A 27,439-nucleotide genomic window follows, 5' to 3' on the forward strand; every position below is an offset into this window, starting at 1 on the left:
GGGGTGGGGGGGAAACAACTAACTAAAATGCTGGGGCTGCTCCCTAGAGGATCAAAGATTGTTTCAGATTTTATAGGGCCTCAGGGACCTTAGGAGCAAGATTACAACACCCTTCCCCTTTCTAAATATTTACTTCCCTCCATGTGATAAACACGCCCACAATCTCTCCCTCCTGGTCGGTCAACCTGCCTCTCATTCTCTCAAGATATATTATGGCAACTTCCTTATTCTGCCCCAAAGAAAAGAAAATACGACCATGACAGTAGGTATTTCGTTAGAGTTCTCTGGTACTTAATGATAAGGTCATTTAATCATGCCCCGACCCAGTCAAATAGTGCAAAGTGCACTTCTTACATTGCTCCCTGCCCTCTTCAAAGCCTAAATACTGAAACATAGGCAAATATGTGGATTACCTGCTATTATCTAAATGAAGGCATCTGAAAATCAGCAATAATCCTGTCTCCCACGTTTATCAGGAAAGGAGCCTATGAGAGAAGCAAAATTCAGCCATGTTGGAACTCTCAATCCCAGAGGGGTGTGTTACACAGTTCTCCTTCTCCGGCCTGGCCTGCCATAGGACTTCCGCTGTGACCTGCGGAATTACACCAGAGGGAAGCTACTTTGAGACTGTTACAGTTCCCTGGTCACAGCTAGCCATGACGAGGACTTCTACGTGCATATACCACTTTTTTGTTTTGAGCTGGTATATTTTCCTCAATTTTTATATCTCACAACAAGGAGAGGATCTGCGGAAATCCAAAGTCTTTCTAAATGGTGGACAATGGAAGTACTTAACATTCCTTAATCTGGTAAGTCCATTCGGCTGTATCAGGAAGCAAGCTATTTGTCTGTAATATCAGTGCCTCTATACATAACACTTTTTGATTTTATCAAGTACAAAATTCCAATATTTGTCTTTCTTCTTCACTGTTTGTTGAGTTTTGGCATTCTCTTTTACTTGACAATTTGCTCTGAGAAACCCCATTTGGGAGTTATCCATAGCTACCTTTTGTGCTAATTGTTAAATGCTCTTTTGAAAAGAATCTTGTCTTGAAGTTCTTCTCAGATGAGCCCAAATGGGGAACTAAACTAATGGTTTCACCATGGGACTGACTACATATGCAGGAGGAATTTTGAACTTTGCTTGGGGAAGTCTGTGAGGGAAGGCAGAGTGGTGTATGTTGCGTGGGAAGTGCAATTTCCAGTGGAGGGATAATGCCATTTTACAGCACACACAGACTAACAGATTTATCTAAGAAAAGCAAATACATTTTGCCATGTTCAGATCCCACTTCAATTTTTTATAGGCTCAGGCTCCATCTTAAAGGACAAATCACCCAACCAAATGGCAAATACACATTTTCAACTATTTACAAACCAATCACATCACTTGATCCTTTCTTGTCTCCCTAGCCCAGCTGACCACAATCTGATGAATGAAGTGATGAAGTGTGAATGAATGGGAGAAAAATAGGTTTTTAAAAAATGTTTTGGAAATATGTAAAATTATTTTTAGAGTTAAAAGCTAAACATGCTGTAGCCTTTGGGGATGCTAATTAAAGTTTTGAGATTTTTAACCTAAATGTAGGGTACCATATAAACATCTGATTTCAGAAACTAGACAAAATATTCCAATTCTTTGGCATCATAATCCTAGGCAGAGGTAATGCATGGTAAAAAAAAAAAAAAAAAAAGATGACTCTCTGTAATGCTAAGGAGAGGAAATTCAGAAGGTTCAAATCAAAGAAGCCTGGAAGTTCAGCTTCCTCCTCTCTGGTAATTTGCTGGCTTTTGATTTTGAGATTTGAGCCCTGAATACAGTTCTACTGTGCTTGAAAAATATCAAGGTGACGGCTTGTTTCAATCATAGAATTTTATGAGAAAACAAGTAAATAGAAAACAATAACAAAAAATGATTTTGTGGGATTAGAATAATACAGTGAAAGTCTCAGCTTTATGTATCTATTGGCTTCACATTAAGAATAGTCAAGGTAGAGAGAGCAGTGTCAGCCAGGATTGATGATCTAATCAAATCCAAATTCTAGTATGGTTGTCCTCCCTCACACTAAGCATGGCTAAGAGCAGATTCATCACCTACTCCCAAAACCCAGCTCCCTGGCTTCTTAATTATAGCTCGGTTACATGTCCCAGAGTCATCATATTTCCAATGGAAAAAGACACTCATCTGTCCAGGACACTTATTTCCTAGTGTTAACTCCCTGACTAATCGGCCACCAAATCCTATGTCTTCCCTCTTAATAGGTTCATCCCTTCTTCCCCAATCTTACTGCCCCTCTCAGTGTAGGTGTTTATTAATTGGTACCTAGATGACCAGACCACCTCTTCAGTGTCCTCCCATTATCAGTCCATCCATCACTCAGATTTCAGATTAATCTTCCCAAAGAACTGTTTTTGGTTTTGTTTTGCTTCAAACATCATAAGCCTGCTTGAGAAGTGTGGTCAGCTACTCAAGAAACCACAGGGGCTCCCTCCTACCGTACAGGACCAACCTAAACTCCTGATTTAAGAGCTCACCTGCCTACTTAGCCGTCGCGCGCTCGCCTCCCTAGGAAGGTTGGTCTCTCCTCCAGGAAGGCCTGTGTCTTCTCCAGTGTTGGTCCCTAGGCTTTTGCTGTCACTGTTCTACCCATATTCGCACTATCCTTGAATGCAAGGCCTACCTGCTTCTACACCACCTTGCTGCTTTCACAGACCACCTGAAATCCCATATTCTCCTTAAAATCTCTGCTGACCAACTCTAGCCCAAATTCGTTTTTTCCTTTCCCTGAATTTTTACAGCTTCTCTCAGTCTTTGCTTATTTATGTATAATATTGTTTTCTCATTTCCACCCACATGTGATTCTCAACATTTCAATCAAATTGTAAATGGCTCCAAAACAGGAGTTCTGTCTCCTAAGTCTTTGCCAGCTCTAATGTTCTATGATTCTACATTGTATTTGCTACAGTGGCTGGCGCAGATTATCCCCATAATGAAAGCTGGGTGACTTGGTATGTTGACTGGACTTGACCTCACTTTTCTGTATTCCTGAGCAGTATAGTCTCTTCTGACATCTTCTGGCCCTTGAAATGGGCAGAGAGGGGCTTCCCTATGGCTGTTTCCTTTCTGCTGTTAGGTGTCATCCTGAAATTGTGACTTAATGCAATGTTTTCCAACTTGTGAAGATGGGTTGAATGTGTTTTAGAGGATCAATTTAAGGTCAGACTTCAAATATGTGACATCACCTGAAATACTGCGCCTTAAAATTTCTAGCTCTTGAGGTCTTGTGGGCTGATTAATGGTTGTGCTTCCTAATGATTAATTAGCGTTAACTAACGAATAATTAGTTAATGGTTGCGTTTATAAAGTCACAGAGGTCTCATAACTTGCTATAAGACTCTTAAATTTATCTTATGTAAACATGTTGAAGTCAGTACCCCATCCTGCTTTCCAGGAAATTTACATCCCACCCCTTTAAACAGCTTTCATTTCTAGTTGGCTGAATGAATATCCGTCATGGCCCCTAAGAACAAAGTCCAACTTAATGCAAGTCAGCATTCTAAGTGGGCCCCATTTCCTCCTGAAGCTACCCCAGGGGCTTCAAAGGATTGATGCCTGGGGCATGAGGTGAGTTGGGGGGGTGCCACTGAGGCATGGTGACCAATTCCTGCCTAGTGCCTAAGGAGAGCAAAGGAAGAAGAGGAGAGATGTGAGTGACTGTCTAATGAGGGAGTAAACTGACCCACAGGGAAGGCAGTATAGCTTGGTGGTTATAAGCAGGAGCTCTAGGATCATGAACTCTCTTGGATGGTTCCTCAGTTCCACCTCCTACTGACCCTGGTCTGGATATTTCTTTGTCTTCCATTTCCAAATCTGTCAAATAGTGCATAACCACAGAGTGACTGTAAGGGACAAAGGATATGAGGGAAGCACTCAGAATGGTGTAAGCAGTGGACAATGGAATAAGGAGATAGGAGAGTGCTGGTGAGCTTCTAGCCATCTCATCTCTGAGTACAGAAGGGATGGTGCAGAGGGGAGGGTAATTTTCTGGGACATCAGTCCCCTCACTGAGCACCATGGGTGGTGGGGTCATGGATTCAGGCAAAGGTCACCCAACTGCCTCACGGTTCAAGTACTTCCCTCCACAGGCTTCATACTTCAGCTTCCCAGCTAGAGGACGACCACTGTGGAGTCAATGCTTTCCCTATATAACAGTTGCCTGGGTGGATGCCCTCAGGCACTGGGGAAGCCCTAGAGGTAGAGTCTGCAAGCTCAGGCAGAGGGCAGCGAATCCTGCTGAATGGGGTAGCCCCCAGGAGCTGGGCATGGAGACAAGGCAGTGTTGTGGACATCCTCCGGGTGCTCACGTTGGCTCAGGCTGCCAGTGCCTGGGTCTTCCACAGTGTTGTGTTCCCTCCTCTCCATCCACTCCACTTCCACTCAGGGACTGTCCCTGACCCCAGGGAATGCAAGCTGGGGAGAGGGGAGAGAGGGATTTTTCAGCTACAGTTGAAATCGGCTTGCAGAATTCATAAGAGTTTGCTGGGTTTTCCTCTTTTTAAAAATAAACTTCCTTCTGAAACATGGTTAGAGGTGGTGCCTCATAACTGGGATCTCCAGGGGAGATTCTGGGTGGGCCCCTCCCTGTTTCCCTCCCCCCACTTCACCAACAGAGGCACGACATTTCCCTCCCTTCTCCGTATAAAGTTGCCCAAGCCGCAGGCAGCTCTGACCTCATTATCGTCAAGCTCTCAGGATGACAAGAGCCACTTCATCACATAGGTCCTCAGGGATGGCAAAGCAGGGCCAGGGGAAGAGAGATCCCTGAGAGATCCTTGGGGACGTTCCACCGTTCAAACTCCAAGGTAGCCCAGGAACAGTGAGAAGACAGGGATCCATTTATAGTATATAGAACCCAGTGCGATACTTGGGGCCAACCTTTAATTTCCATCATCGGGTTAATATACTCATCTGTGGAACTCTTAAGCTCAACAGACTCAGAAATACACTTAACTGTCTATTCCACAAAAATGCTTAAGATCACTGCTTTTACCTCTCAGATAGTTGAAAGAATGAGGGCTGAGAGAAGGGAAGAGTCACCACCGGCACCCAAAATAAAACAGCTGTGGTTTACTGAGTAACCGTGACAGCATTTTGGTAGGTTCTTTGTGCACAGTATAAAGATGAGTGATGGAAGGCCTAGCTTCTGGAGCCAGACTGCCTGGGTGCCACTCACCTGCTGTGTGCTCTTGAGTGAGTTACCTAACTTCTCTGTGCCTCATATGTAGTGGATCTGTGGTGTGGCACACAGATTCCCCTACCTCCTCAGCATCAAGGTACTCATTCCCCAGCTCCTGGGAGAAGGGGTGTTGGCTGCTGATGACTCACAGCTGAGCTCTCATCCCACAACTGTCCTCAGCAGAAGGGAGCTACCTGGACCAAGGCTTAAGGCCTCCCTGAGGTTGCTGCGTGCAGAGACTGGTTGACCTGGGCTACAAAGGCTGGGCACTGGGACAACTCTGAAGGGGCAGCTCAGCTCCAGTGCTCCTTCAGGGATTAGCTGATTCCCTGCAACTGTACCGTCCTTCCGGTTTTCCGGCTGCTCGGTCCTTCTCCCTCCCTCCCTCCCTCCCCCTCACGGATGTTCTGAGAGCACTCCTCCATCAACACTCTTCAGGCAGATCTCAGCATCTCAGATTCTGTTTCCCAAGGAACCTGGCCTACAAAACGTAAAATGGTAAATGGACCGAAAAGGTTCCTCCTCTTCTGCCGCCTGTTCTTCTACCTAACAAAGACATATTAACATAGAACCTGCCCTGGTCTGTATTATGCCTAACTTCTGGCACCTAAGAGACATTCTGTGAATGTTGGCTGCATCAATAAACGATCAGAACATAACTCTTAACTGGTAAGAGCCACTTTCTAGAGAACCCCATCCCACCTGTAAGACAGCCCACCCCACGGCCATCCTACTGCTACACTGAAGCCAGCTGTTATCAGCTACACAACCCTGGCCAAGCATTCTGACAAATCTTCCTTCCAACCTGTCCCTAAAGGTTCTTAGTTCCTTCTCTTTTCTTTCTTGTGTTCTTCATATCATTTCTTCTCCCATGTTCTTGATCTCATTCTTTCATCTGTTTCATAAGCTCAATGCACATGAATAATGTCTGAAATAGAATATTACATATAATACAGATATATTTGACAAAGACTTCCTCTACCTGTCCCAAATACCACCGCCCTTACCACCACAGTTATACAAAACACTCATCACAATGAGTCCCCATTTGCTGTTGTATTCTGAATTAATCTCCTCTGCAAGTGTTGCATCATTCTGAAGGCGAGACCTGAGAAAGTCCCGGCCTGTCTGAGTCAGGCCCAGAGAGCTGAGCTGGGCGTTGGATTACTTGACTCATTCAGTCAGAGTTGTAATGTCTTGCTCAGGAAACTTGTGGAATCTCCCTCTCTGGAATTATTTTTAAATGAAGAAATTCTCATTTCCTGGGATAGTTTAAGAGGGTTCTGGCTTAAAGCAAGGAAAATAAACTTGACGACTTAGAAAGGTTAAGCTTCTGTGTTTTCAAGATTTTTGTGAATTTTGTGAAGACATATGAATGTAAAAATGAAACATCCTTTAGCTATGGTTTCTCAAATTGCACTAGTTATAACAAAAATGTAAATTAAGCTCTCCCAGGTGGTAAGTTTGTCAGCGAGCAACAAAAATGGAAGACAGCTAACAAACTTAGATCAGCAGTATTTCAGAAGAAGGCACAGAAGAACAAACGGAATTAGGGAAGAACTGGTAGAAAAAAATTAAATCAGACAGCGGCAACTCTGAAGTAAACCCTGACCAAGAAGATACCATTAACTCCGCTTTTCTGAGCAGCCCAAAGAGTTGAGAAATGTAAACAACACTAATTTTGCTGTAAGAGTCGTAAAAGAAGGCCAGTTGTTGCTATCTTCTTTGAATGCTACTGTATTAGTTTGTGGGGGCTGCCATAAAAACGTACCACAGGCTGGGGAGCTTACACAACAGAAACTTCCTCAGAGTTCTAGAGGCCAGCAGTCCAAGATCAAGGTGGTGTTGGCAGGGTTGGTTTCTACAAGCCTCTCTCCTTGGCTTGTGGACGGCTGCCTTCTCCCTGTGTCTTCACGTGGTCTACCCTCTGTGTGGGTCTGCGTCCTAATCTCCTCTTTGTATAAGGACACCAGTCCTACTGGATCAGGGCCCACCCTACTGTCCTCATTTTAACTTAATCCCCTCTTTAAAGATCCTGTCTCCAAATACAGCCACTTCCTGAGGTACTGAGGGTTATAATTTCAAATATGAATTTTGGGGGGGATACAATTCAGTCCCTAACAGCTGCCATTTTCCCCCTTGACTGTTCCTTCTGTGAATGTCTTACAAACATTCTAGTGTACTGTCCGTAGAGAATGAGCAGACCAGGGTCTGGTTCTGTGAGCTAATGCAAACCTGTCCTTGAGGCCCTGCAGGAAGCCTCCCCATTGAGTCAGCCGATGCCACCTCCCTCTCCTGGCTCTCCGGCTCGGCTGTGTGGATCCTCTATGCCCTACTTCTTGCCTATTTATTTCTTTTGGCAACACCCTAGCGCCTCCCCCCCGGGGTCCTATGTAGGGGCTCATAAATATTCCTTGTTGATACAGATGATGGCACGTCAACGTGGATTAAGAATCAATGGAGACAAGGCTGCCTCACGCACACAGCTGGAGCCTCTCCAAAGTGACATATGCCTGTGCAATAACGTGTGAGCTGAGGGTAGAGGGGGAGAAGTGATGGGCAGGTTTGTGGCGTGGAGCACATTTTTATCGGTGAAGGAGGAGCCACGGAGGCTCTGAGTAATGTGTTCTTTCCCCAGTCCAATTTCCACATTCTGCGACTGGGAAAGGCAAGAGAAAGTCAGGACGAGCTTGACTCATGCTGATGCTAGGAAGCTCTCGCTAAGGAAAGTGGTCACATGGACTTCACATGCTGGGTGGAGGTGGCCTCTCCCCAAGGAGGGAAAACCTGGCAGGCATTCAGCGCTCCGTGGGAGATTAATTGCCGTGTGGATTAATTGCCGTGTTGATAGAACGGTGCAGGCCTCCTCACCGGGGCCCAGGCCCCTCGTCTGCCCTTCCTAACTCCAGCAGCTGCCTGCTATGGCCTCAGGGGTGAGCTGGGAGCTGCTGGGGGAGAATGGGAGCGAAGGAGACTTCTCCTAGCAACCAGTGCAAAGACTGCACTCCAATTCTGCAGCGCTCAGGGCTCAACGGCGAAAGTAAATGACAAGTATTGGGGTGGCAGCCTCTTCATGGCATTTAAAACTGTAGCCCCCCCTCCCTGGAATGGCCCCTTCTGGCTTGAAGCTTCCTCCTCCCTCAGGGCCATGGGGTTCTTGCACATTCCTGATTCTCTACCATCTGATCGCTCTTTGCTACTTGGCTTCCCCCTTAGCCCTTCTGTCTCTTAGAGGAGGGCATTTCCTCGGCATGTGCTTCCCACTTCTCTCCTCTTCCCTTTGTCCTCTCTTTAGAAACCTCATCCCACCATGCGGGCTCATCTCCGCAGCCCCGCCTCCCTGGAGACTAGCAGGTCTGCATTTCCAAATGGAAGTTCCTCTAGGCAAGTGGTTCTCAACCTTGGCTGCCCTGATTACAATCACCTGGGAGAATGTTTTAAGATCCTGAAGCCTAGGCTGCACCCCCAGACTCATTAAATTAGAATCTTTGGGAGTGAGAATCAGGCATCGGTATTTTTTGAAGTCATTTTTAATTCTCCCACCTGGAGATAATGGTCTCTTTTTCTGAACTCCCACAGTGCTTTATCCTTATTCTTAGAAACCTGACACATCACATGGTGTGTGTGTGGTTTTTTAAAAGTCTGGCTCAAGAAGCAGGCTTTGGGTTTCAAATCCTGGCCTTGATATTTATCAACCATTAGACTTTACACAAGTTTATTTAATCTGTCTGTGCCTCAGTTTCCTCATCTGTAAAATGGGAAGCGGGGAAGGAATAATAGGACTTACCTCATAAGGTTGTTACAAGAAATTAAAAACTTAGATCAGTGCCCAGCACATAACAAGAAATCAATAAAAGCCAGCTATTACAAAAAAAAGTCAGCTATTATAGTTTTGAGTAGTCAGTAAGATTTTTAAGTGATAAATTTATGTCTAATCCAGTGGTTCTAGAACTTTAGCATATACACAGAGCACCTGGGAGTTGATTGAAAAACAAATTCCTGGGCTCCATTCCCAGAGATTCTGATTCCATAGTCTGGGGTGGGGCTGAGGTCCTGCATTTCTAACAAGCTTTGGGGTGATGCTGGTACTGCTGGTCTGAGGACGCCCGTGGGGACATCGCTGGCCTAATCCACCTGTGTGTCCTCTCCTGCCCACCCTTCAGCCTGAGGAGTGGCAGGAGGCCAACTCTGCTAGAGGTTTCCTAGGGTTCAGAGCTCAGAGCTTGTTCTCCAAAAGCCGACTTGGTTGATCATTAGTCCAGATGCCCAGGTTCCAGAACTTGTCTGACTCAGACTCAGAGCAGAGTCCAGGCTGTTCCTTTTGTACCAATCAGAGCTTTCAGGGAACAGGACTGATTCTGAAGCAATAACTCAAAACCAACTCCAACTCTGTACTATTGTGACCCTTAAATTAGAAGCTGTGGGTTTGTGGAAAACTGTAAGAATGGACAAAGTCTGTTCTGATTGTGATCTTATGTCCTTGAAAAAGGCCCTGCTTCTTTATTACCTTCAAGGCCCTCAGGTACCTAGAGATGCACCCGAGCCCACGGTTTGCTGTATAGCCCTGTGGATTTAAATCACTCCCTCACACAGACTGTCTCTGTAAGGTCTTCAGAGGCCTTCTCCTCTGGCTTCTCCCTCAAAAAGGCAAGATGCCATTTTGTGGGTCTCCCTCAGGAGAGCACAGGGCTCCTTCCTGGTGCTCGTGACCCTGATTCTGGCTTCTCTAATGAGATTGCAACACTAGGCATTTAAAAATTTTTTTCTTCCTAGGAAGAGGCCAGAATATATCTACCATTGTGTCTGGTGCTGTGCCCTTGTGCTGTTTATTTGGTTTTTCCCACCTCTGTGCAGCCAAGGTATCTACCTCATTACATTCTCATTTTAAGCTGACTCTATTCTGTTTCCATTTTAGCTGAAGTCCATTATGCTAAATACTGTACACATTATTATCCCCTAAACAACTTTACACAATCGGTTTTAGTGATCAAGGTCAGGGCCCAGCAAGTTGCGAGACCAACCTTCGAATTGGCTCCCAACCGAAACAGCCAGCAGCCCCTCCTTCTCAAATCAACACTGCTCCCAGAGGGATGGCGCTTCATGTCAGTGAAGAATGTATTAATTAAAGGAAATGAAAAGGTCCTCATTTGTTGTAATGAATTTAGTTCTTGCAGGCCATTTTCTATGGGGTGGCCTGTCTGGAAGATGTGCTGAAAAGAGCTAAAGGGAAAAAAGACATTAAGTTCATAACTGCTTTCAGAGACCTGCTTTTCACCACACTGGCTTTTCCGATATCTGCAGTAAGTTACAAAGATGTGCAGGTAATATAATACACGTCAAATGGACTGACACTTCTCCTGGGCAGCAAGGAGCCCATTATTGTAATCCAGGGCAACTGCATTTGCATAAATGGCCTGAGGACTGCATAGCACTGCCCAGTGTCTTCGGGAAATAAGGCACGTTAACTGACAAGATTTATCATTAGCTTTTGTACCTTTGTGAACGTTTGATACAAGATCCTTATTACTGTCTAACAGGGAAGTCTGAAGGACCTTTCTTAACCAAAATACAACTGCGATAACCTTGGTTCCATCAGGGTGATGGGAATGGAGGGTGCTGAGGAGGGAGATGACTAATTTCCCTTTCATACATCTTGTTTCACTTGCTGCAATAAGCATTTGTTACTTCTGCAAGTGGAAACCATTAAAAATAAGGTATGAAAACTTTCAAAGTTGACACTTTGAGGAGAGAGAGACAGGATGTTTGAAATACCTGGTGTGGGACACATGTTGGGTGACTCATGCATTTTGTTGAATGAATGGACGTTGGGAAGAAGCAAGACATATATATGCAAGGGACAGTCAGCTTGTTGCTGATACTGTCCACATTTCTACAATGTTGCTCATGTTTTCATTCATTAGTTAGAATGGAAACAAACTGAGACCAGGCACACGGGTTGCCCGGCAGGGCCTATAATTAGAAATGATGACCTCTTTCTACCCGTCATCATTCCGCTTCCTACAGTATTGAGACCTCAAACTTAAATCCAAAATGAAACTCTCCAAACACTAACAATGAGCTCTCAGATAATGGAGCGAGAACTGGCATTCCAGTTTTACTTTGCAGGACACCTCCTCCTCCACCCCTAAAAATCTTCTAAAGGCTAAGTTTTTTTGTATCAATGGAGTTTATTCATTTTTTAAGTCGTAGAAATTGAGCCTTTGGAATTTAAGAAGATCATCGGAAGATTAATAGTTATTTTTTTCCATCTCTCCATTGATTTTGTAGCACGGAAGACAGACACTTTGAAAAGATAGCCAAGGGGTACAAGAGGATGGGGATCAATCCAAAGTCCTGGGCAATAAAGAGATCCAACTGTCCTTTCACTAGCTTGTGAATTACCCTGGGAGCTTGTCACCTATCCTCGCCCCAGCCTTCCTGCTTCCCTTTGCCATGACTATTTAGAGAGTGGGCAAAGCAAGTGGAAGACTCACGCCATTCCATGTGGCTGCTCTCAGCACTCCTGGCAAAGCTCAGAGAAGAGAGAAGTCATTGGTTAAAATGAAATGGTCTGCGAATCCTATTTATCTACATCCTCTCTGCCTGCCACAATGACAAATAATTGATCTCTAACTCTCTGAAATCCCCAGAGACTGGGTATCATAATTCTACAATAAATAATTTTTTCCTTCATTTAGTATTTCATGATGTATATATAGGAATGTATCTTTAAAACTGGTATCTATTTTTATTTTGCTATGTTTCCTTGGTTATCTTAGGAAGCACTCGTTGAAAATAAACCTAATGATACTATTTTTGTGTTCTATTTTCCAGTTTGTATTTTTGTCATTCTGGATCCTCTTTCTCTACGATCGAGAACTCGTTTACCCTAAGGCCCTCGATGGTATCTTTCCAGTGTGGCTGAATCATGCAATGGTGAGTAAAAGGAAAATTTAGTGACTACAGAACGGCAATAGCCTCTGTTCTGAGAACTCCAAGTGCCTTATTTATGTTTCCAAACTTCTCCTCAACCCCCAAAATCCCAGTCACTCCTCCCTCTTCATCCCGTCACTATTTATTTAAAGAACACTTTGAGAATACGAAATGAACAAAAAGTGGTGCTGTAACTGGAGATACGGAGAGCAGATGGGATGTCCAGGCAAGACTCTTTGCCAAGTTGCTTATGAAGTTATTGAAAAGACATGAAACCATAAGGGCAAGCAAATTCTTGGATTCTGCAGTCCTGAAAGAGAAGTAACTTCAGCAAATAACATGTAATGAATTCCTATCTAGGAATGGAATCAAGCAAGCTTTAAAAATAATCCACCCTGGATGTTAACTAGACTTGTGGTGGTGAACATTTCCCAATACATACACATATCAAATCATTATGTTATACACCTGAAACTAATATGCTATACGTGTCAATTATACCTCAAACAAATCCACCCAAATGTCCAAAGAATAACTCATGGCTCAGAAGCAGCTTCTTAGCTAACACTCGATCAGGACGATTTATCACAAATGATTTACATATTTCTGTTTCCCATTTGGGCTTTTGTTCATGTATTTATTGTTGAGGGGCTGAAGAGTAACCAGAACCTGTTCTGAGTTATTCAGGGCACTGTATCTGAATACCAGTAACAGTGGCCTGGACAAGCAGAGCTGGAGCAGGACTGTCCAGGTCTTGGATGAAGGAGGAGTTCTGAGTCATCAGCACCACATGCACAGAGTAATCATTCAAAGTACTTGCTCTTCTTCTCAATATTTACAAATGTATTTCCACATTAGTCAGGCATTCAGAAGGAGGTCTGAGAGTCTGTGAAGCAAATGACATTTAAAAACCAGGGGGAAGTCACAAGGGAGTAGCATATCAAGGCTCCTCAGGTTCACAGACTTTCTTCTACCTCCAACTTTTCCACTGTCTTAAAACTCACATGATTACCAATTTGGAAAAGCAGCTCAGTCCACCATGTGCCCTGCCCTCCACCCCTCAGAAAAACATACTTTCACTTTAAATATGTGCTCAGTGAGATACTAATTCATCAACTAAGGTATACAAGTTCCAATCTCATTTAGAGTTCAGGACCAAAAAACTATATATTTAATAAGTCCCGCCGCTCAGAGACCCGTCCTACCAGCTTCTTTTTGTCAGATCACCTCCTCATCTTCCCAGTTTCCCATTAACATTAATCTGAAACCCCTACACAGGGAATATCGTGGCTTTTTATGGCACTTAGACTATATTAAGTATGTTCCTCAAATAGGAGCCCATTTAATTCATACAACTTTCTTTAGATAACAATTACAATCCTGAATTTTTACAAATTAAAAAAATAAAAACTCAGAAAGGTTAAGTGATTTGCCTGGGGCCACTGAGCTCATAATTCACTCTTCCTTGCCTTGTACTATAGTAAGTGCAAAACTTGTGGTTCAGTCTAGTTTCATAATTCACCAGGCAATCAAAAAGGATGTCACTTTGCTTGATTAACAAAGCAAAGTGAGAATTCTCACTTAAAAAAATCCAAAACCCCCATCTGTACGCTAATAAGCCAAAACTCTACTTAAGAAAATGAAGCGATTTGGGACAACTGACTGAGCTGGATGTTACTAAAATAAAAAGGCAGAGTATTGAAAGTGTCTTTTATTTGGAGCCAAACACATGTATCAAATACCTTTTCAAGGTTTTGTTAGCTCAGCTAGTAGTTTTCCTACAACTATTACAAGCTTCCTACCTCTTTGGGGTACCATTTTCCACATGGAAGTAAGGTTAGATTTCTTCCAAATAGGTGTGATATTGATGCCCAGCATTTGTGACCTTGCTAAACAGACGTATGGATTTTTGTTAATTTTGGAAGCAGATAGCTTGATAATGTATGTCATATCCATCAATTAATTGGCAAGGCAGATAATATACAACAGAGAACATAAAATATTCGTGTGCCTTCACAACCTGGGGGTTTCTTTTGACCCTGCTCTTTGCCTTTTGGTCAATCAAGTAACCTGAATCCCTTAGAAAGAAGGGGCTAGGGTCCAAAAAGGTGGAACGACAGTGAAAAAGAGAAAAGAAGAGGCAACCTGCCTTGGGTCAGACACAGACTCTTCTGTGATTCTGTTCATTTAATTGGAGAAACTCCCAACAGAGCCATTTCTAGTGAAAATGTTGGCATCAGCAAAACCAGCACTGGGTGCTCCTAATGGGGTCATCCCCAAACGTCCACGCTACCTTATGGTGTCTGCTCCAAAGCCAGTGTGCTCGTGGCTGCATCTCATCCCTCTCCCCCAAACTGTGTCCCTTACTCTGGACATATTCTGTCCTCACTATCAAATACTCCTCGTCTATTACCTCAAGGAATGCTCTCTGCTAACTTTTTAAATACTAGTATACAAGAATATGGAAATGGCTGTTACTGGGTTAATTTGTTGACACTTTCTGCATTTTAACAGTGTCCTTCCATGACAACTCAAATGAGTAGATACCCAGAAACCACCACTGTGGCAGCCCAAGTGAGGATGGGAGGTCACTGGTACTAGTTGCTTCCATGTAGGGCTGGGCCTGATTTTAAAATGAATCATTTCCTGTATTGCTCCTTTTTTTCTTCCACAATATAAGAACTATTGCTGTACAAAGCCAGGGTCGTACTTTCCTGAAGGTTCTTTCATTTCACAACAGTCTTTATGTCTACTATTCCAGCCTTAGCTTTGGAATATGCTCCCTGTTGCCATTTGCGTTGCTGCCCTGGGTTTTATGAGTAGAATTTGTCAGATTAAGAAATACCACTCTCCTCTTTGACACAGTGTAGTTCTAAAACGTTCATGATTCATCAAGTCTTTGGGCTCCTCCCAACCCAACCCTTCTAGCTCATTCTAGACTTGCCATTGCAGTAGATCATTCAAAGCTGACTATCATCTCTAATGGACGTTTTTCTATCCTTGTTATATATTCAAACCAAACAGTAACATCAGTGTAATATTTGCATCAACCATGGGCAGGCTGCCTTATTTAAAGTTGATCAACCGGACTGTTTTATTGCTAAGCTGTTCTCCAGTCTTCAAGAAAGAAGGGAAAGAATAGCAAAGTACTCCTCCAGGTTTTGCCAGGAAAACATTAACTCCTCAGGCATTATCTAAATGACTACTAAAGATAGAACCAGAACAGATAGATTCAAACAGCAGGAAGAGGACTCAGTAACTGAGGAAACGCTCAGATCCTAACCTGAAGGGAGCTGGGGAACTTATTTCTCCGGAAATCAACCTAAACCATTCAGGTTTCCCTAAAGGAGAGGGAAAAGATCAGAGAACTCCCTCAGAGGCCCTCTACATTTGAAATCAGTACCCGATTATTGAGCATGTGCATACAAGCACCTTGTAAACTACCAAGGACTGCATAAATAGTTAGTATCATGTAAGACTCTCACTCAATCCATGATCACAGAGTTTTAGAACTGGAAAGGCTTCATTTATATTAATAGAGATTTCAAAACAATCTGCTCTTAAGAGACAGGCCTTATCTTGGCTCTTTAAATTGGAGCAAATACCAAATCCAGCTACCTAGTTATTTAATGTGTTGTCATTTATTCACTTGAAAAAAATAATTATTAAGTACCAGCTATAAGGGTAACACCAAGATGGATATTTGACAAGGGTTTTGACTTCTGGCACCCTTAAATCTGGTTGAGCCTAGTATACACACACAAAGTTGAAATAATAAAAATAACAGTTAATGCTAATACAAGCCATTGACATAGATGGTGTCATGCAGTGGTATGTTATTATTGCCAAGTGAATGACATAGACAGGAGGGATGCTGTGCCCCTTGTGTCCCAGTCTGGCTGTGACAGGCATGTGGGTCATGACTGGACAACCTGGAAGGCCTTTTAGCCATCTCTGGGGGTTTGCTGGGGAGTCAAAATGTCAAGGGAGTGAAACTCTAAACCTTCCAGTTTCTTCCTCACTCACAGTAGGCCAGATGTTGTCCATCACTAAATTCAGGCCCAGTCTCAGATTTTTCTTTCCCACCCGTAAGTTTGGTGTGAAACTGTCGGGCGGCTAGGTAGAGGTAGGTGAGTCCTAATGAGTAAAGAAGGTCACCTGTGGGGACATCAGCATCAAATGGCCGCCCTTTGTCCTCAACATTACAAACCCCTCGCCCATGCCTCCTTGGTTCTTTACCCCATTGCTTCTGGGCAGAGAGGACCCACAGTCTAGATATCTCTGGATAGCTCAGTGGTTTTCAGCCTTTAGGAAACAGAACGCTTTGTGAATCTGAGGAAATCTATGAACACTCTCCCAAGGAAAGCACAAATAACCATAAAATTTTGTGTACAATCTTAGAAGGTTCATAGATCCTCAAAATTCCATTTATGGACTGCAGGTTAAAATCTCCTGACATAACTGAACATATACTTGAAAACTGGGCCCCCGGATGAGTTCTAATGCTGAGTTCAAATAAAAAATACAAAATCAAGAATTATTCATGGGGTGACAAGAGAAATTTGAGATATGATTCCTAACCTCAAGAAGCTTAAATTATAGTTTTATCTATATACATACTCCCACCCAGCCTTTTAACTTGCTGTAAGTAGAGGCTGTGTTCTGAAGGAACTCTGGCAGAACATTTGCCACAGTTAAAAACAGCCCCCTGCCCCTCCAGTATTATTCCCCAGAAAGTCCATGTCTGAAGAGGAAGAGGGTGCTGGTCAGGGTTCCTATGGGAACTCCACCTCCCATCTACTTCTGTTCCCATATAAGACAATAGCCAGAGTATGTTCTGCTGATACAGCAGCGTCCCAGCCCATGTTACTCACAGGGTGGTAAGTGAGATCCTTTGGAGGCTTGGTCTAAGTCCGCAGACATGCTGGGCTTGTGCTCAGTATAGATCTGGAATGTAGAGCCATCAGGATTTACTGAATATCTGGCAAGAAAAAAAGGGGAGATAAGATTATTAGCTTAAGACACAGGGGAGGTATGGATAGAGATGGTAGGGGAGGTGCAAGGATTGTGGAGAAGGAAATTATTTTGTCTGGACATGTTTGAGATGCCAATTAAGACAACAAACTTTAGATGCAGAATAGGCAGCTGGACATGTAAGCCTAGGGGAGATTTCTGGACTGGTGATGTAAATTTGGCTGTCTTCATTATAAAGATTGTTTTTAAAGTTAAATAAGATCACCTAGGGAGTAAGTATGGTTAGAGAAGATATCCCAGAGCTAAGCCTTAGGACATTCCAACTTTCAGTACTTGGGAGGAAAAACAGGAGAATTCAATAAAGGAGACTGAAAAGGAGATGCCAGTGAGTTAGGAGGAAATCCAGTGCAGTTTAGTCCCCTGGAAGTCAAGTATAAAAATGTTTCAAGAGGAAGTCTTCTACGTCAAAAGCTGCTGAGAAGTCAAGTAAGAACAACACTGTAAGATGATCACTGGATTTGCAGTAATGAACTCTCTGGTGACTTGTACAAGAGCAGTTTTTTTTGTTTGTTTGTTTGTTTTGCTGTACGCGGGCCTCTCACTGCTGTGGCCTCTCCCGCCGTGGCACACAGGCTCCGGACGCGCAGGCCCAGCGGCCATGGCTCAAGGGCCCAGCCGCTCCGCGGCATGTGGGATCCTCCCAGACCGGGGCACGAACCCGTGTCCCCTGCATCGGCAGGTGGACTCTCAACCACTGCGTCACCAGGGAAGCCCAACAAGAGCAGTTTGATTGGGGGGAGGGGAGAGCCTTGGTAGTGCTGTATGTATTAGTTTCCTGCTGCTACTGTGACAAATTAACACAAACTTAAATGGCTTAAAGCAATACAAATTATCTTACAGTTGTAGACGTCAGAAGTTCAAAATGGGTCTTACAGGATAAAATCAAGGTGTCAGCAGAGCAGCATTCCTTCTGGAAGCTCTAGAGGAGAATCTGTTTCCTTCCCTCTTCCATCTACAGTCTGTCTGCCTTCTTTGATTCACGGTCTCTTCCTCCCTTCAAATCTGTTGTACCGTTACATTCTAAAATCTTCTCTGGCCATTTTCTACTCTAGACCAAGTCCACATTAGAAAGAGAAACTATGACTGCCAACAATGACCAGAAAATGGTGCTGGGAAATAACTTGTCACGTGACTCTAGAGAGGGAAGAGCTGCACTAGTTAAGCCGATGGCGTACCACAGGAAAGGTCCTTCCTCAGAGCATTGTTCTAAATCTCTGAGCAAGAATGAAGATAGAATCATTTATCAAACCCTGATATTTACTTGGATTTTTTTTCAGGTATAATCACTACAGTGTTATAAAAAGTTGCCCTCTTGTTTTAAAACACTTTATTCATTCCATTCGCTTCCTAATCTAAGGTAGGTTAGACTGTCCAGTGGCACTGGAGAAACACTGGGTTAAATGAATGCTTAAAGCTCAGCAGTGAAATCAGAAGCTAAGCTGGGATTAGGAAGCAGAGTTAGCTGGGTAAGGACAATAAAGCCATCTTGCCCCTCAGGAAGTCTTAAGGTAAACACAGGAGATTCTGATAATGAACTGCCGAAGGATTACTAGTCCACTAAAGGTTTTATATAACTAGAACCAAGCAATCACAGTGCCTGCTTTCTTCATCTCTTGAGAGCAGAAACCAGAATGGTGGAAGTGTATCTTTTTTTTAAAAAAATCCCAGTTCTGAGAATTTCCGGTGTGTGCTGAAAAGTAGCTTGCTTTTACAATTCCATTATCCAGTGATGCTCTATCAATGGGCTGCTTTTGAAATAAAAGAATACCAGTAGAAAATACATCCCAATTTCAAAATCAAAGTCAAAGGTTTTTAATGATCAAAACCTATACATGCCTTCTAAGAAGTTACTGGGAATTTGAATAACTGAAATCATTTGGTGTCCTTGAGGGTTCACTAGCAGGTCTCCCCTCCTGTGTGATGTAATTAGTCCCCACTTCCATGGCAACCACAGGTAATACTACCAACAGGAAGAATGACTTTATGCTGGAGAATAACCAAGGTGGAGAGACTCACAACAGAAGATCCTAAACCTCTCTGAAATACCAAAAGAAAGAAAATCTAAGTGGGTAGGAGAGGGCAAAAGTCCCAAAATCTCAGAGCAAAAGTGAAAATGCCTACGAGCAGCCTGGTGGAGGGTGTGAGGGCCTTCTCCACAGATTTGAATGGACATCCCCTTCCTGACCAGGGAGCCAGCACAGAAAAGCCCCTTCATGCTTCTAGTTACTTCATAACCCCACAGGCAGACACTGTGACAGCTGCAGAGTCCCATCCTTGAACAGGGAGCTGCTGACAGGCTCTCAACCAGCCTCCACATCTTTTTCCCTGGTCTCTTTATCTTCTCTGCCTACAGAGCAACCACTTGTGCCTAATTGGGAATTGAGCTTTTCCAAGTCCTCTAATCTTACTCTCACCTCCAGGTCCTTGGATTATCAGCCAGTAGATGGTTTCTGCAGGGCGTTATCTAGTCTGCTTTATTCCACTTGCCCACATGTTACACACCCACCACGTGGATTCCTAGCTCTCACATGCTTATGTCCTAAGTTTTGGATTCTCAGCCCTGCCCTTTATTCCTCTCAATCCAATGGGCACATTCATTCATATACAGGTACCTGCGTTCCCAACAGCTTCCTAAATCTCAACAACTCTTCCAACCTACCACCAGCCTTACTTACTTATCAACTTCATCCTTTTTCTATCACCGTCATGTATTCACTAGACTCATTTATTTTCTCTAAAAGTTTATAATTAGAGTAAAGCTAAAGAAGAGTGAGAACATGGGAACAAGAATGAGCTCTTTCTCTAGGGAGTTCATGCATGTTGAGCCATGTGAGACAGGGGCAATTGCCAGAGTCTCTGAGAGTGTGAGCAAAAGGTTTGCTCAGAATGGAGATCCTGCTTTTATGCTCAGTGATTCTACACTGAGTGTATACTTGCAGTCTTTTAACAGTGGTCTGATAAAAGGGCCCAGATGCCATTTAAAGAGCATCTCCATTAATACAAAAATCTATAGGTATGTTGGTGCACACTCCATGTATTCACTCAAAGAATCAGCTATCTAATTCTGAATGCTGAGAAACAATAAAAACCTGATGTTAGAAACAAGCTTGCTGATCAGGGGCAAGAGGGCACGGCCATTGCTTGAAAATGCTGTTCTTGCTATTGTCTTAGTACATATGACTAACAGACAATAATATAGTGATATTTCCCTTTTTACCCAATTCATGCTTGACGATAAATATTCTTTTGTAGCAATGATTGGCAGAGACACTAAAATACTTAACCTATCAAATAGTATTTAATAAAAGTCTTTTGTCTCCAATCAACCCAGGGACTTTAGTGTAAGGCTTACATGTGGGAACATTTTAATTAATATGCATACTTTTCCTGACATATTTTAAAATACTCTGCTAACCTAATAATGTCAGAATTAGTGGCATTAAAATATCATGATGATCACAGAAATTGTAAGCCTAGCAAAAAAGGTGCTTAAGAAATATTTGCTGAATGGTATTTGACAACTGGAATATTAAGCTACATAGCCAAAGGGAATGACACAATCTTAGTGGTATCTTTTGAGGTGGTGACTTTTAGAGCATGGTGCAGACAGTCCAAGACATCTCCAGGTACAGGTCATCAGCAAATGGACCATCTGGTGAATCATATTCTATCTTCACAAAAGTCCTTTCATATCTGTTAAGGTTCTTCTTGCACTAAAAAGTTGGAAGGGATAAATTATTAGGAAGAAAAGTGCTGCAGCTTGATCCCTAAGAGTTAGTTTGGGATGAGTGGAAGCAAAATGTCTTAGCCCTGTGTCTCAGTTGCAAAAATAATTGATCTCAGATGTTTTCTACAAGTTAATTTTTGATTTCATGAAAAGAATTGACAAGTACCAGAAAACCTCAACTCTGGTCCCATTTCTGCCATTGTCTTGCTGTGTGATTTTTGGAAAAGCTAAGAGACCTACACTGGGTATTGGTTCCTTGAAATAGGTGTGTTTACTGTTCTTATTTCTCAGTGATGCTATTAGGAGCAAATAAAATAATATGTGTGCAACATAAAGTGCTATCCGTGATCCAAAACAACCTATGTCAAATTGTTGTCAACTTGGAATCACCGTCACCCCTTCTCCATTCTCCTCTGCATAGCAAGGGATAAGCCTGGAATCTCACACAAGGTCCTAGAATCCCTTTCTCCATATGGTTCCAGGTGACAGTCAGCCAGTGACAGGCACTCTCATGAGACATGAAAGTGAGGACGCCTTTTTCTCTAGTGGCAGTTGAGAACAGATGTGCAGACACGAGGTTAGCATCAACTGCTGGACAAGCACCCAGGAATCACAGGCTTTATACTACAGGCAGCGAGGGGGCAGTTCCCAGAGACTTCTGAGATATACCACAGCTTCTGAGCCAGCGCCCTCAAACCATCCCCTTGTAGTAGAAGTTCCCCTGACTTTTACTGCTTTGACCTTTCCAATAACTGCCTAAGCCTCTAAAACGTTCATCCCTGGAATCCCTCAATGGGCCTCCCTGTTCCTGATGGGATCCTGACTGATAATGACCATAAATTCCTGCATCCTTCCAAATCATGCCCACAACCCTTAACAGGAGGAGAGTTATCCATCCAAAGGAAACAAGGTCCCAAGTGCCGTCCATTTCTGGCCATAGAGAGCAAGAGTAGCCTGAAACAAACAAACATACAAACATCACAAGACACCTCAAACGCTGAAAAAAATATTTTAAAAATATTTGTAAATATTTGACTTGCGGACAAGAAAATAATGGAAATTCCCCAAAGTTAAAATAAAACAGAAGAGGAGCTAAGAAAGAGAGTGAGATGCAGGCAATATCTGAAGAGAGAATCACTGATTATTTCTTGGAATTTATGAAAAATTAATCCTCAGAGTCAAGAAGTGCCAAAAAAAAAAAAAACACACACACACACACAGGACACAGGGCAGACATCTAGTCACTTGTATGACATCACAGACACCTTAGACAAAAAGATCCTAGAACCAGCCAGATTAATAAAATGGATTTCCCAAAAAGTAACCACTATTACACTGATAGCTGATTTCTCAATACCACCAAAGAAGCCAGAAGAAGTGGAATAACAGCTTCAAAGTACTGAAGAAAAAAAGAGCCAACCTATTTACTCTCTGAAAGTATCTTCTGAAACAGGGACAAAGTAAAGACATTTTCAGACACACTAAAACAGACGTTATCACCCACAGACCCTCAGTAATGGAAAATGCTAAAGGTCATACTTCAGGAAGAAGGAAAATGATCTCAGAAGGGAGGTACGAGATACCAACAACAATGGCAAGCAATGTGTTCAATTTATGGTGACTTTAAAAACAAATGAATTAAAATCCTGGGTGCAAACAGAATGTAAGTTGAGAGAGGGCTGATTAGAATTAAGGCATGCTAAGCCCCCCTGGATTGCTGGTGGGGAGGGGCTAGAAATAATGACTTATATTAGCCGTTACCACATTAAATACGCGTTTTAATGTCTAGAATAGCCACGTACAAATGGAGTGTATGACTTACGCATCAGTAGAAAAGGAAAAAATGAACAGAAAAAAAAATAAACTGATGAGAGTTCGAATCCATGGTCAGAGACTGTTCTAAGGTTGTGGAGAAAGGCCTTTCCTGCAGGATTAAGTTACCTTCCCCCGAGAATCATTTCTACTGTTCCTGCAGGCACAGATCTCTAAATTATGCAACCAACCCCTAATTGAGCTGTTCCAGTTAATAATGTAGGTGATATGGGGGTTGGGGTGCAGGATGGGAATGGTCAGAACATATTTGAGAGTAAAATGCTAAGCTTCTGAAGTACTCATTTTAAAGGGGGAGGCAAAAGAAAAGGGAATTAATAATTAAATCTTCCTTTTTGTTCATCCCTTTAGTAGGGACAAGAGCCCTGTTCCCAAAGGCTTATTCCACAGGCCACTATTTAAAAATACTAAATTGTGATTATAGATGAATTTGGTGGAGTGTTCTCCTTTCTAATCCCGGCAGCTGTCCCTGGACAGAAGGCCCGTAGAGTTCTCTGGCAATTAAGAAAAGGCTCTTGGGCTTCCCTGGTGGCGCAGTGGTTGAGAGTCCACCTGCCGATGCAGGGGACACGGGTTCGTGCCCCGGTCCGGGAAGATCCCACATGCCGCGGAGCGGCTGGGCCCGTGAGCCATGGCCGCTGAGCCTGTGCGTCCGGAGCCTGTGCTCTGCAACAGGAGAGGCCCCAACAGTGAGAGGCCCGTGTACCGCAAAAAAAAAAAAAAAGAAAAAAAGAAAAAAAAGAAAAGGCTCTTGATCATAAAGTGATCTCTGGAGGTGATCAAATTGCCTGCCTTCCATGCTAGGCAATGTAACAATTAAGCACAAGGTTTGTATATTTTTTATACTGTGGTGCATGCTGTGTATTCGTTTGTATATAATTAAAGTTTCAGGGTTGGGTTTTAATGTCTCAGGATTGCCTGATGTACTTTCCTGTTAATGTCAACATGGGAGTTCTGCACACAAATCTACAGAACAACCTGGACCTACTAGTGAGGGGAGGGGTGAAATGCAAGCTCTATTTGTTACCCGGGATTTTCCCCACTGAGAGATCTAAGTGGAAACCAAGTTCTCAGCTCTCCCCAGCTCAGCAATGCCCTGAAATGGAGACTTTGCCAACACAGGCACTGCTTTTCTTTTCCCCAATTTCCCAAACCCTTCTGTTCTTCTGTTCTATTCTATTCTGGTGGTTGTGGGGTTGGCTGATTAGGAGTTTCCTTCAGGGCAGATAGTGCTATTTGAGCCACACGCAAAACAAGCAGGTATGCCTTTCCCAACAGAACAAAGGCCAAGAGCACTGCCCCAGACCCATACGGAATTATCTATACATTCTGCTCACTCCTCTTATTCTAGCCACCAACTATCCCAAACTGCCAAACCCAGGGCTCCTGTTTCCGCCCCCATCTTACTCTCAGCAGCATTCAGCACACTACACTTCTCACTCCCTGAAACTGTGCTTTTTTGGTTCTATTGATAGCAGACTGACTAGTTTTCCTCCTACCTCAGTCTCTGGCTGTGTCCTCTACCTGCCCTCTAAGTGATGCCCTCTTTAAGGCTTGTCCTGGACTCTCTTTGCCAGTACTCTTTTCCCAGTAACTACTCACATCCATCCCCATGGGTTTAATTCTATCCATGTGCTGAGTCTATAGCTCAGATAGCCTTTGAGTTCCAGATTTGTTTCTCAACTGCCTACCTGACATGGCTGTTACAGGCACACCTATAGGCGTGCCACAGACATCTCTGAATCAACGTGTCCAGAAGTGGACCTGTTATACTCACTGCCAAACCTGTCCTGGGCACCTCCATCTCAGAAAATGGAGCCACCATCCTCCCAACTGCTCAAGACAGAAACCAGCACTGACCTTCCCACCTCCCTCCATCCCACCACCCTCATATCCCATCTATGAACTAATGTCGTCGATGCTACCTCCAAAATATGTAGCAAATCTGTTCGCTTTCCAGTTTGCTTTCTGTTCACTGCCAGCACCCTGGTGTCCACCTTCACTTCTCATCTAAACCATACAACACCTCCAAACTGGTCTCCCTGCTTCCATTCTCAACCTTTTCCATACAGCAGCACGATTCACAGGACACAGTGTCCCCCTTCCTAGGGCTCTGCAGTGGCTTTCCACTCTACTTAGAATAAGTGTAGTGGAAACTACACTTAGGGAACTCCTTCCCATGGCCTACAGGCCTGATGAACCTGGCCCCTGCTTAATGCTCCAGACTCCGGTGGAGCCTGTCTCCCCATTATGCTATGTTACAGCTCTTCTGGCCTCTGCTTTGTTTCTGTAACTATGAGAGCTCCTTCCCACACCAGGACCTCTGCATATGCTGTCCCCTTTGCCTGGAAGGTTCTCCATTTGCTCTTCCCTGGCTTTGCTCTTACATTTAGGTCCCAGCTTAAAAATGACCTCCTCAAAATGACCTTCCCTGACTGCCTCATGTAAAGCATGTGCCTCCACTTTCCTTCCAATGAGTAGATTCCTGTTTGTTTCCTTTATAGCCCATATCGTGACTGGTATCTATGTGGCTGTTTACTTGTTTATAGAAAATCTTGCTGATTAGACTGAAAGATCTACAAGGGCAGGGCCCATATTTGTTTACTGTTTAATCCCCAGCACCTCACACAGCACCTGGCATGGGGTAGGCACCTAATGAAGATGGCTGCACGAAAGAATGAAGTCTTTTCCTCTTGCTCTGCTAGCTTCTTTGTACCCTAGACTGACCCCAGAGTTCCTCCTCAGGGCTAGAGTGAGGTGTGCTGGGACCAAAGGGCACTGGAGGCAGAGAGAAAGCCTTTAGCAGCCCTGCCTTTACAATCTGTGGATGACATGATACGTTTGAAACTTTGAGGTGTTCTTTTGTACAGGAAGTTACAAGTGAGGAAAATTCTAGAGAGATTATTGGTACCTTGAAATATCTATGGGGCTTTTCGTTGTTGTATTGAGACATATGCTATATTAGTGACTGATTTATGTTCAAAGAGACGCACAGAGTCACAGTAATTACATATATTTTGTTAAAGGAGGGATGATGTCTATTCTGATTTGGACTGGACTGTGGCTCAAAAGCGGTTCTGGAAAAACCATTTCCAGGCTTACACTTTCCTCTGTTATCACCATTCTCAGATGTTAATTAGGGAACTGAGTATTCATGTAGCCAAAGAGTTCAAAAAACCATCAAATCAAGGAAGAAGGGTGGCAGAGGCTGAATTTAAGAAAAGGAATGAAGACACGACCACAGAAAAAAACAGATGAAAGAAAAGTGGTCAAAAGAAAGAGGAGAAGAATTGGTTGCAAAAACAGCCTCTTTTTATCTCTGTGAAAGTGTGTGGAAGGCCAATTTCCCCCATTTTTGTTGGTGGGCTAGCAGTGGCTCTGAAAGATATGTCCTGCCACTCCCTTCTGGCTTGCAGAGTTTTTGCTGAAAGATCAGCTATTAACCTTATGGGCATCCCCTTGCATGTTATTTGTTGCTTTTCCCTTACTGCTCTTAATATTTTTTCTTTGTATTTAATTTTTGATAGTTTGATTAATATGTGTCTTCATGTGTTTCTCCTTGGATTTATCCTGTATGGGACTCTCTGTGCTTCCTGGACTTGACTATTTCCTTTCCCATGTTAGGGAAGTTTTCAACTATTATCTCTTCAAATATTTTCTCAGTCCCTTTCTTTTTCTCTTCTTCTTCTGGGACCCCTATTATTTGAATGTTGGTGCATTTAATGTTGTCCCAGAGGTCTCTGAGACTGTCTTCAATTCTTTTCATTCTTTTTTCTTTATTCTGCTCTACGGCAGTTATTTCCACTATTTTATCTTCCAGGTCACTTATCCATTCTTCTGCCTCAGTTATTCTGCTATTGATTCCTTCTAGAGAATTTTTAATTTCATTTATTGTGTTGTTCGTCACTGTTTGTTTGCTCTTTAGTTCTTCTAGGTCCTTGTTAAACGTTTCTTGCATTTTCTCCGTTCTATTTCCAAGATTTTGGATCATCTTTACTATCATTACTCTGAATTCTTTTTCAGGTAGACTGCCTATTTCCTCTTAATTTGTTTGGTCTGGTGGATTTTTACCTTGCTCCTTCATCTGCTGTGTATTTCTCTGTCTTCTCATTTTGCTTAACTTACTGTATTTGGGGTCTCCTTTTCACAGGCTGCAGGTTTGTAGTTCCTGTTGTTTTGGGTGTTTGCCTCCAGTGGGTTAGGTTGGTTCAGTGGCTGTGTAGGCTTCCTGGTGGAGTGGACTTGTGTCTGTGTTCTGGTGGGTGGGGCTGGATCTTGTCCTTCTGGTGGGCCTGGACCACATCCAGTGGTGTGTTTTGGGGTGTCTGTGAACTTAGTATGACTTTAGGCAGCCTCTCTGCTAGTAGGTGGGGCTGTGTTCCTGTCTTGCTAGTTGTTTGGCATGGGGTGTCCAGTGCTGGAGCTTGCTGGCCATTGGGTGGAGCTGAGTCTTAGCACTGAGACAGAGATCTCTGAGCGAGCTCTCACCGATTGATATTACATGTGGTGGTCCAATGTCCTGGACTCAGCTCTCCCACCTCGGAGGCTCAGGCCTGACAGCTGGCCAGAGCACCAAGACCCTGCCAGTCACAAGGCTTGGAAGAAAAGGAAGGAAAAAAAGGAAGAAAAAAAGAAAACGAACAGATAGAACCCTGAGCCAAATGGTAAAAGCGAAACT

General features: G+C 43.4%; 1 protein-coding gene across 2 annotated transcripts in view; it reads left to right on the forward strand.

The window, feature by feature from the left end:
- Positions 1-644: 644 nt before the first annotated feature.
- The window catches only part of ADTRP (androgen dependent TFPI regulating protein), a gene marked incomplete at both ends in the record, with an annotated part of 63,812 nt that continues 37,017 nt past the window's right edge, over positions 645-27,439 (forward strand). The window contains 3 exons of one of the 2 annotated variants that reach the window (XM_079712847.1): positions 645-809; positions 10,403-10,537; positions 12,072-12,173. In XM_079712847.1, coding sequence (XP_079568973.1) covers positions 657-809; positions 10,403-10,537; positions 12,072-12,173 — 390 coding nt within the window. The remainder of the gene's footprint in view (positions 810-10,402; positions 10,538-12,071; positions 12,174-27,439) is intronic. The other variant, XM_079712846.1, reaches the window with a different exon arrangement.

This window comes from Hyperoodon ampullatus, assembly GCF_949752795.1.
Source record: "Hyperoodon ampullatus genome assembly, chromosome: 10".
Taxonomy (NCBI): domain Eukaryota; kingdom Metazoa; phylum Chordata; class Mammalia; order Artiodactyla; family Ziphiidae; genus Hyperoodon; species Hyperoodon ampullatus.